A 10,072-nucleotide genomic window follows, 5' to 3' on the forward strand; every position below is an offset into this window, starting at 1 on the left:
CTCCTGCCCCCAATCCCTCCCAGCATCAGAGTCTTTTCCAACGAATCAACTCTTCTCATGAGGTGGCCAAAGTACTGGAGCTTCAGCTTTAGCATCCTTCCTTCCAAAGAAATCCCAGGGTTGATCTCCTTCAGAATGTACTGGTTGGATCTCCTTGCAGTCCAAGGGACTCTCAAGAGTCTTCTCCAACACCACAGTTCAAAAGCATCAATTCTTCGGCACTCAGCCCTCTTCACAGTCCAACTCTCACATCCATACATGACCACAGGAAAAACCATACCCTTGACTAGACGGACCTTAGTCAGCAAAGTAATGTCTCTCTCTTGAATATGCTATCTAGGTTGGTCATAACTTTTCTTCCAGAGAGTAAGCGTCTTTTAATTTCACTGAGAATGCTAGAGCATAACAAACTGTAAGTATGCTCCTTTGTTTTCAAATTTATTGAAATTACCAAACACAGAGCTCTAATCATTATAAATTATGATTTACTCATGAATTTTCTGTCAACAAAGAACAAAGACACAAACTTCCAGAGCATTCACACTGAAAAGAGTATAGTTTTGACTCCAAAATAAACTGCTGGAAACTGCATCTCAATTTTTTAAAATTAATTAATTTTATTTGGCAGTGCTTGGTCTTAGTTGTGGCATATGGGATCTCGTTCCCTGTTCAGGGATTGAACCTGGGTCCTCTACATTGGAAGCATGGCATCCCAGCCCCTGGACCACCAGGGAAATCCCTGCATCTCAATTTTTAATTAATGTGCATTCTTTTGATCCTTTCTGAGGAAAACATCTTCAAAGTTCAGTTGTTGTCCCCCCCGCCCCCCCGCCTCAAGAATTGCCTTTATTTTAAATATCTTTCTTGGTCTGTTTGTTTTTTAAAGCATTTAAGTATTTAAATTAACTGAGTAAGGGCATTATAGATTATCTTTTGTTTCCAATGAAAATAATGATTTTGGGGATAAAAGTATGTATTAAAACATAAAAATGTACATCCTAAATACATGCACTCTATGTTCAGTCAGGTATACCTTATGTGTGTGTTCAGTTGTATCCAACTCTTTACAAGCCCCTGGATGGTAGCCTGCCAGACTCCTCTGTCCAAGGGATTTTTCAGGCAAGAATACTGGAGTAGGTTGCCATTTCCTCCACCCAGGGGTTACACCTTACACAAATGTTCAGAACTTGTCACTTCATAATAATTTTACTATTTTTTTTTGGGAGGGACGGTTAAAATATTTTAGTTGAAGGATAATTGCTTTACGGTGTTGTGTTAGATTCTGCTGTTACCAAGTTTCATTATCATTTGTATCATTTGTTACTACTGGATCAGTATGATTGAGTTGGAATGATGTACCTCTATCAACTTTTCCCAACTCTATGTTCAGTGACACCATGTTGTTAGTTTGAAATTGGCCATGCTAAGAATATTTGTATTCAAAAAACTGGAAAACACTACAAACCTGGACTTCGTTATATTATTGAAAGTCTAGACTTAAAAATATGTGGATAGTGCAGATTAAATTTAAACTACATGGTATATGTGGTAATTACATTGTATATAGCACACACAAAAATTGAGGATAAAAAGGAGCTTTTTATTTGTTAATGAAAAGGAAAGTAGGTGAAAGATATGAACAGGTATTTTACCAAGAAGACATACAGATGGCAAATAAACCATGTGGAAAAAGAAAGATCAACATTATTATTCCTTAGGGAGATGTAATTAAAATGACTACTTCCTTAAATTCAAAATTTAAGGAAATCCAAAAGATTGACCATACCAAGTATTGGCCAGAAGTTGGAAGCATTTTACATGCTCCTGATGGGTATGTAAAAACAATCTATAAATGTAGATCATAGTTTGTCAGTTTCATAAGTTAAACATTCACCTATTCTATGACTCAGGCTTTATACTTTGAATTACTAACACAGTGTAAGTGAAAATCCATCCATCCATACAGAATTACATATAAACGTTCTAGCACCTTTAATTACAATAACCCACAGTAGAAATAACCCAAGTGACCATAACCAGATGAATGGATGAACAAACAATGTAACTATAGAAATGCTACTATTCAGCAATAAAGAATGTACTACTTATATATTATCACTTAAGAATCTCAAAATATTTAGATTCTGCACTTCAAATAGACACACTACATCATATGTCAACTACATCTGAATAAGAATTTACAAAATGACGCAAAAGAAAAATCTAGGTCTGTGACACTTTCTAGGAAATCAGATCTTGAGAAATCCCTAGTGGTCCAGTGGCTAAGAATTGGCACTTTCACTGCCATGGCTCAGGGTTCAGTCACTGGTGAGGGAACTATGATCCTGGAAGCCTCAAAGAACAACCAAAACCAAAATGAAAACTCCTCGTGTCTCACAATCCTATATTGCCTTTCTTTTCTGATGACCTTGGAGAAGCACCCTTGTCTTAGTGGCAGCAAATACTGATGAGAATAGATGTCTTCCCACCTGAGTTAACAGGAATGCTGGCTGATCACAGAGCGGCACTGTGGATGAAGGGATCTTTCTGTTTGTTTCTCTGCCTCTGTGGCAATGGCCTTTGGCTGAACATTCCAGATGTTCAGGCATCTGTGCACACTGATACTGCATAGTCACAGTCACTGGAGCATCTGGTGATGCAATGTTAGGACACACTCCACCTACTTCACTACAATCTCCACTCCAGGGTTACTTGACGAACATGGTTTCCTCCAGCCCCGTAGACTTACAGTGGAACTATCTAGTGAATTCTAGGGATCAGGACATGTGGTTCTTTTATAGGTTAACTGCTGAGCATTATGTGATCATTCACTGTGAATAACAATTCATGTTTCCAGAAGCACTGGAGGTTGTCACAACTTCATGGCTCCTCAGATGTTTTCTGAGCCCACAAAAAAACCCTGATACACAGTCCACAAATCAGGACCCCAAAGCCTTGCAGTCTTTCTGAGGAGACCTTGAGCAACAATGTATTTACATTAGGCCAACCGCACAAAGAGAGCTACATTCTTCAATCATACTGATGTGAGGCACACAAGGCGCAGGACCCCCCCATGAAAGTTGTGCCATCATTAATGCTGGTAGAGGCCAATTTTATTCTGATCACCTCATATAAAGTGAATAGAAGGCCCAGACCAAAGAGAGCTGAAACATTAATGCCTTTATCATTGCAAAATGCAAAGGAATACAAGGCATGCAGTTCTCAGCTTGGTGACTTAGAGGCTGGGAAAATCAGAAGTGTCACCAGAAACTAACATGTCCCTGAAAATGCAGTCCCTGATGGCAAGTCACCAACAGAACTGAAACTGGGTCCAGTGGGCCCAAATTGAGTGAGGTTCGTGCCCTAGTTTCGAAATGAGAGAGGAATGAGGACGCCATAAGAGCTAAGACTACTCCTTATTTCCCTCCACAGAAAGGGATGGGACCGAAGCCAGCTTCCCTGAGCATGCTGGGAGGTAATTTCTACACTGTGAACCTGCCAGGTGATAGAAAGGAAACTGGCAGTGACATAAAGCTGGAAAGGGCCTGGCAGGTAATTGAGCCACAAGGGAAGCCCCTAATAAAGTAAAGCACAGCTTCTTAAAGATTCCTACATACCTGGAACTTAAGGGGAATCTCCCCAGTGTAGATTTTTAGATGCATTAGATGGCTCAGTCACAACTTCTCCAGTGTAAATATACTAGAAGGAAACTGCGCATCCCAGCGTATCTAAGGCCTTTCACTGGTGTGACATCTCTGGGGTTGAATGAGGTCATATTTCTAGCTGAGAAGTTCTTTTCCAACATTCACTGCACTCAGGACCTTTTTCGAATGTGAACTCTCTGGTGCTGAATGAGGCTGGAACTTTGGCTAAACGATTTTCCACATTCCCCACACTCATAAGGCCTTTCTCCAGTGTGAACTCTCAGGTGTTTAACAAGGTTAGATTTACAGCTAAATGATTTCCCACATTCACTGCACTCAACAGGCCTTTCTCCAGTGTGAACCCTCCAGTGATTCTTGAGGTTGGAGCTATGGCTAAATGATTTTCCGCAGTCCCCACACTCATAAGGCCTTTCTCCTGTGTGGACTTTCCGATGTGAGCTAAAGCTGGAGCTTTGCTTAAAGGATTTCCCGCATTTACTGCACTCATAAGGCCTCTCTCCAGTATGAAGTCTTCTGTGGTGAATGAGGCTAGAGCTTCGGCTAAAGGATTTTCCACATTCACTGCACTGATGAGGCCGTTCTCCAGTGTGAACTCTCTGGTGGTAAATGAGGCTAAAGTTTTGGCTAAAAGATTTCCCACATTCACTGCACTCATAAGGCCTTTCTCCAGTGTGAACTCTCTGATGCTGAATGAGATTAGATCTTTGACTAAAAGACTTCCCACATTCCCTGCACTCATAAGGTTTTTCTCCTGTGTGAACTTTCCTATGGCTGTTGAGGCTATAGCTTTGGCTAAACGATTTCCCACATTCGCTGCATTCATAAGGTCTTTCTCCACTGTGAACTCTCTGGTGTATAATGAAGCTGGAGAGGTAGGTAAACAATTTTCCACATTCACGGCATTCATAAGGCCTTTCTCCAGTGTGGACTTTCTGGTGCTGAATGAGGTTACATCTTCGAGTACAGGCTTTTCCACATTTGCTGCACTCATAAAGCCCTTCTCTAATGAGGACTCGTTGGTCCTCAACAAGTGTATCTGTGCAGTGGAAGGCTTTGTTGCCTTCTTCCCAGTTCTCATGCCTTTTTCCATTGTGAGAGACGGCTTCACACTCATTACTATTGTTTGGCTTCTCCTCAGTGTGAATGACCTGTTGATGGAAAAATCCCACATTGACAAAGAAGTCGTTCCCAGTCTCCCCATAGACAGTGGGTTTCCCTGACACATGGGTTGTGCAGCTGTTTATAATCAAGGCTGTGTCCACAGCACTTCTGATGGGTATCTCTCCAATGTGTTGCCCCTGGTATTGCTGAAGGTTAGCAGAGATATAGAATCGATTTCCACATGTGTATGGTTTCTGCCCTAGATGTGTTTCCTGGTGCTCAGGAAAGTGCAAAATATCTCTCAAAACTGTGCCACACATCTCAAAGGGGTCGCCCTTCTGGGGAGACGAATCTGCCTTGAGAGTCCTGATCTGTGACACTCCTATACAAATGCTTTGTTCAGAAGGTGCTTCCTTATCTTCTACTCCGTGCCAACAGCCTGAAATCAAAGAAGTGATGGTGAAGTACATGTTAACCTTATTGAGAAGAGGCAAAACCATCACAAATGTAACTCAACACACCAAAGGATCAGTTCATGAAATTGCTTTCAGGAAATCTCATCTTGAGGAAGCAACTGCTGTGCACCACTGGGTCCCTAAGTTCACGGAATGGTGCAGGTCTCACTGGGCACAGGACATGAGGAAACGTTTGTGCTGTAACTCATTTTTCTGTCAGCAGCTTTTCTTTTTTTGCAGCCATGCCACTTGGCATGTGGGATGAGAGTTCCCCAAACAGGGATTGAAACAGTGCTCTCTGCAGTAGAAGTCCAGTCCAGTCCCAGAAAAATCTGACTGAAACAAAGGTAACAGTATTTAAGGACTATTAAATACCTGCACCCTTTACAACATGGCAATGTCCGAGTAGGAAACAGTGTGAGGAATGAGTGAGGTAAGCAGTGTGGAGAAGTGGAGAGTAGCTCTCAGCTGGAATCAGAGTAGAAATGACTAATAGAAATGACAAGTCAGCACAGTGTCAAGAATTGAGAAGGGAAAGGAGTGAGGCGTGGCTCCTGGCAATGGCACCAATACAGAAGTAAAACAGGATAGGTTCCTGGTATGATTTCAACCAACACCTGAAGTCATGTCCTCTGTCAACTTTCATTCATCTGGGTCAGGTCTGCTCTGAGCCCATCTTGTTGGAGAATGGAGTCATGTCCATCCTGTGAGGCTCAGAGAACTTTTTCTGTGCCCCACCTGAAGATCTGCATGTACCCAAGAGAACCAAAATCATAAGGGAATGACAGGACAAGTCAGTAGCCAAAACAGGCCCAGACAACTCAGCACACAGGAGACCACCAGAAGCCTATTAAACATTACAAAAAAAATTCCTAAGGCCGTAGCTGAAGGGAAGATAGCACAGTAGTAAGAACCAGGAATCTGACTTCCCTTCTGGACGACTACACCAGGAGAATAAGTCTAATGCAACTCTTCCGCCGTGCTCAACTGCTTTAATTGTGTCCCTTTCAGCTCTTATCATGGTCATAGTAGTCATCCTTCCACTCCCTACCTCTGAGCCCTTGGGGTGGGGACCTTGTACATGTTCCAAGAATAGCTTCTAGGAGTCAGGATGGGCAATAAGGAGTCTGTCCTCCAAATGTCAGAAATACTCCAAAATCAGAAACAAGAAAATGATGCCAGCTTCTACCACTAGTATTCATTGTAGTATTGGAAGTTCTACACGGAGCCTTAAGAAAAAAGACAAAAGGGATCCATAGCTCACGAAATTGTGAAGATTGCACCACAAAACTTCTAGAATAAATGAATGCAGCAAATGAAGAGGATACAAATTAAATATCTGTGGGAATTCCGTGGTGGTCCAGTGGTCAAGGCATGGGTTCATGCTGGGGTTGGGGAACTAAGATTTTGAAGGCAGCAGTGTGGCCAAAAAAGAGAAACTGGTAAATGTTTTTTGTATACATGTTTCAAGTGAAATAAAGCAAAAAGAACCTTAACTAAGGGTCTGTCAATAACGTTTGTATAAGCAGTGACGATGTAAGTGCCTACGCTTCCAGCACAGTCAGAAACAAATGTGAGCTATAGGAAAGAAGGGTGCTATGCTAGGGTGCTATGGTGCTAGAGACCAGTGAGGCAGAGGGCAAGGCATGGGGGTCCATTAGGCTGACAAAACAACAGTGATACCAAACTCTTCCCTAGGAGGCTTTGGGGCAGTAGGTGCTGTGCTGACACAGATGAGAAGGAGGCGAGCACTCAGCCCAGCCCTTGTAAACACAGCACAAATCCAGGCAACTAGAGACACACCTACCCCTGGAGAAAAGAGAAGCACAGAGCTTGGCCCAGGGCACAGGGGCACACAGAAGAGCTTACCCAGTGAGGATGTAAGTGCAAAGTTCTCCAGCATCACATCGTGGTACAGGCATCTCTGAGCCTCATCAAGGAGAGCCCATTCCTCCCAGGAGAAGTACACAGCCACATCCTCAAAGGTCACACTGCCCTGTCAGGATACAGACAGATGAGACCATCAACTGCCTCACTCTTGAAGACCCACAATCCACCTCCTTGCACATCTACCCCATCTCCATCTTCCTCCTAAGAGCTCAGAAGAGATTCCCGACCTTGGTGCCATAGCTGTCTGCTCTCTCCTCACTCTCCCACTAACCGCTCTGTTCACGCTGCTGTCCACTCTGCAACCAGTGGAGCCTGTAAAGACCCAGAAGAAATCACCTCCCTCATTTGATCCACACCTCCCACTGCCTCCAGAATAGATGCCCGACTTCACAGACAGTCATTCCAGGTCTGACTGCTGCTCCCCACAGCCAGTCTATTCTCGCCAGGAAGGAAGGAGACCTGCAATTCCCTGAACCAACTTAGTCTCACCTCCAAGCACTTCCTGTTTTTGTGACAAGCTTCCCCATCTCTTTCTATTGGTGGCCTGAAATGGGAACCCTTTCATATAATGTTTAGACTGGACTCAGGACTGAGCTAGGATTCTCCAAGGTCCGCACAACCAAGGGTTGGGAAAATGCCAGGTGACACATTTCATAACAACCCAAATTTGGAGAAAATTAGAAGGCTTCCCTGGTGGCTCAGATGGTAAAGAATCTGCCTCTGATGCAGGAGACTTGGGTTCGATTCCCAGGTCAGGAAGATCCCCTGGAGAAGAGAATGGCATCCACTCCAGTATTCTTGCCTAGAGAATTCCATGGACAGAGGAGCCTGGCAGGCTATAGTCCATGGGTTTGCAAACACGACTGACTGACTAACACAGGGTTGCAACTAGTGAGGGTAATCTCCAGTTACCCGATTAGATTCCAAAAGCACCTCTGCAGCCATGGAAACCTACAGGAAGTGGTAGATCTTAGAGGGATGTGATCCTGGCAATTTTCCAGGGACTGAGACCTTCCCTGCACACCTGGGGGCATCTGAACCAGGTTCCACGAGTGTCTAACCTCTATTCACTCTCAGCAATTGTGCGTCCTTGGGGAAAAAACCCAAACTCCATCTGCTTCAGTGCCCTCAGCATCCCTACAATTAGTTCTTTCATTGAACAGACTTTGGTGATTTTGCAAACCTAACTTATGTCACTTTTCTTTGCCTTACAATTTTCCATGGCTCTAAATTTGCTGTATGACTCAGGAAACTCAAACAGGGGCTCCATATCAACCTGGAGAGGTTGGATGGGGAGGAGGTTCAAAGGGGACCGGATATATGTATCAGTTCAATTCAGTTCAGTCGCATCCGACTCTTTGCGACCCCATGGACTGCAGCACGCCAGGCTTCCCTGTCCATCACCAACTCCTGGAGTTTACTCAAACTCATGTCCATTGAGCTGGTGATGCCATCCAACCTCTGTCGTCCCCTTCTCCCGCCTTCAATCCTTCCCAGCATCGGGGTCTTTTCAAATGAGTCAGTTCTTCATATCAGGTGTATACCTATGGCTGATTCATGCTGAGGTTTGATAGAAAACAACAAAATTCTGTAAAGTAATTATCCTCCAATTAAAAAAAAAATTTTTTTTTAATTTTCCATGGCTTCAAAGGCCTCAAGAAGGAAGGTACAACTCCTCAGTCTGCCACTGCAGATGGGACAGCATACCCACACTGTTCCCTGCAGCCATCAGATGGACCCCTGCTGCTGCTAAGTCGCTTCAGTCGTGTCCGACTCTGTGCGACCCCATAGACGGCAGCCCACCAGGCTCCCCCGTCACTGGGATTCTCCAGGCAAGAACACTGGAGTGGGTGGCCATTTCCTTCTCCAATGTAGGAAAGTGAAAAGTGAAAGTGAAGTCGCTCAGTCGTATCCGACTCTTAGCGACCCCATGGACTGCAGTCTACCTGACTCCTCCGTCCATGGGATTTTCCAGGCAAGAGTACTGGAGTGGGGTGCCACTGCCCAGTTTCCACGAATTCTCCTGCCTCAGTTGGACCGCCACATCTCTGCGCCTGCGCATCCCTCCGCCCATCACCCTGTGCCAGGCGCCACCGTGCTGTCGGTCAAACAGAAGGCCCCGCCCATCCCCGCATCACCGTCCTGGATACCCGGGTCTGAGCTGTGGGCACGTGAGCAGGCGCTCGGGGCTTCAGCGTCTGTCAGGATGAAGCCGAGCAGGGCCGGACTGATCAGCGTTTACCTGAGGAGTGTCGCTCAGCGCCGCCGCCGCCGCCGCCGCCGCCGCCGCCACCGCCATCGGACTCGGTGGGCGGAGAGGGGCCAGCCGAGCGTCCCGGAAGGACCCGGCACCAGCGTCTCCAGGCCGCCGTGCAGGTAGCGATGTGCCCGACTGTAGGACCGCCTCTGGTCCCTGGGGACAAAGCGTCTTCTCGCGCCTTCTCTGTCACCTCAACCCCGACCCTTCGGCCCTCGAAAACCGCTCAAAGAAGCGCTATGAAAACACAGTAAGTCCCGCCTTCACCCAGTGAGCCCACCCCCCGGAAATGTCGAAATTCTGGATGTTCATTGGGTGGGCTCCGCTGCCGCTCAACGCTTAGCGCTCTGGGTAATGGAGTTCGGGCAGGCGAAGGCCTGCAGCCTGAGAGATTCTGCTTGAACCTCCCAGGGTCAGGCAACCCTCTAGGCTGCTCAAAACTGACCTCCCTGTTCTTCCAGGTAGGCTAGAAGCTTCGCTTTCTCTGCAAGGGGCTAAGGACAATTTCTGAGGAATTCGAAGAGCATTTAGAAAGCCTTCAAAGCTATTGATCTCCGAAGTGTTTGGATAATAATTTAGATTCCATGCAGCTGTAGATGCCCTGATAGATGACAGTGATGATACACTATCATACTGTCCCTTAAATGTACTCAGACTGAGGCGTTTAAGTCATTTTTGTGAACTTTAGTGAGTTTTGTCTGGGA

General features: G+C 45.3%; 1 protein-coding gene across 1 annotated transcript; it reads right to left on the reverse strand.

The window, feature by feature from the left end:
• Positions 1-1,579: 1,579 nt before the first annotated feature.
• On the reverse strand, positions 1,580-9,655 carry LOC138418325 (zinc finger protein 211-like). Its single transcript, XM_069549522.1, has 3 exons — positions 9,354-9,655; positions 7,091-7,217; positions 1,580-5,205 (listed from the first exon to the last, which is right to left on the reverse strand). Exons 1-3 carry the CDS (start codon positions 9,408-9,410, stop codon positions 3,815-3,817), a joined length of 1,575 nt encoding a protein of 524 aa, XP_069405623.1. The 5' UTR covers positions 9,411-9,655; the 3' UTR covers positions 1,580-3,814.
• Positions 9,656-10,072: the final 417 nt, after the last annotated feature.

The sequence above is a fragment of the Ovis canadensis genome, chromosome 14 (genome assembly GCF_042477335.2).
Source record: "Ovis canadensis isolate MfBH-ARS-UI-01 breed Bighorn chromosome 14, ARS-UI_OviCan_v2, whole genome shotgun sequence".
NCBI classification, from domain to species: domain Eukaryota; kingdom Metazoa; phylum Chordata; class Mammalia; order Artiodactyla; family Bovidae; genus Ovis; species Ovis canadensis.

Coding starts and splice junctions, on each gene's coding strand:
- LOC138418325 (XM_069549522.1), bottom strand. CDS start 9,410: ATGGCGGTGGCGGCGGCGGCGGCGGCGGCGGCGGCGGCGCTGAGCGAC. Junction 7,218..9,353: donor CGCTGAGCGACACTCCTCAG/GTAAACGCTGAT, acceptor GTATCCTGACAG/GGCAGTGTGACCTTTGAGGA. Junction 5,206..7,090: donor TGCACTTACATCCTCACTGG/GTAAGCTCTTCT, acceptor CTTTGATTTCAG/GCTGTTGGCACGGAGTAGAA.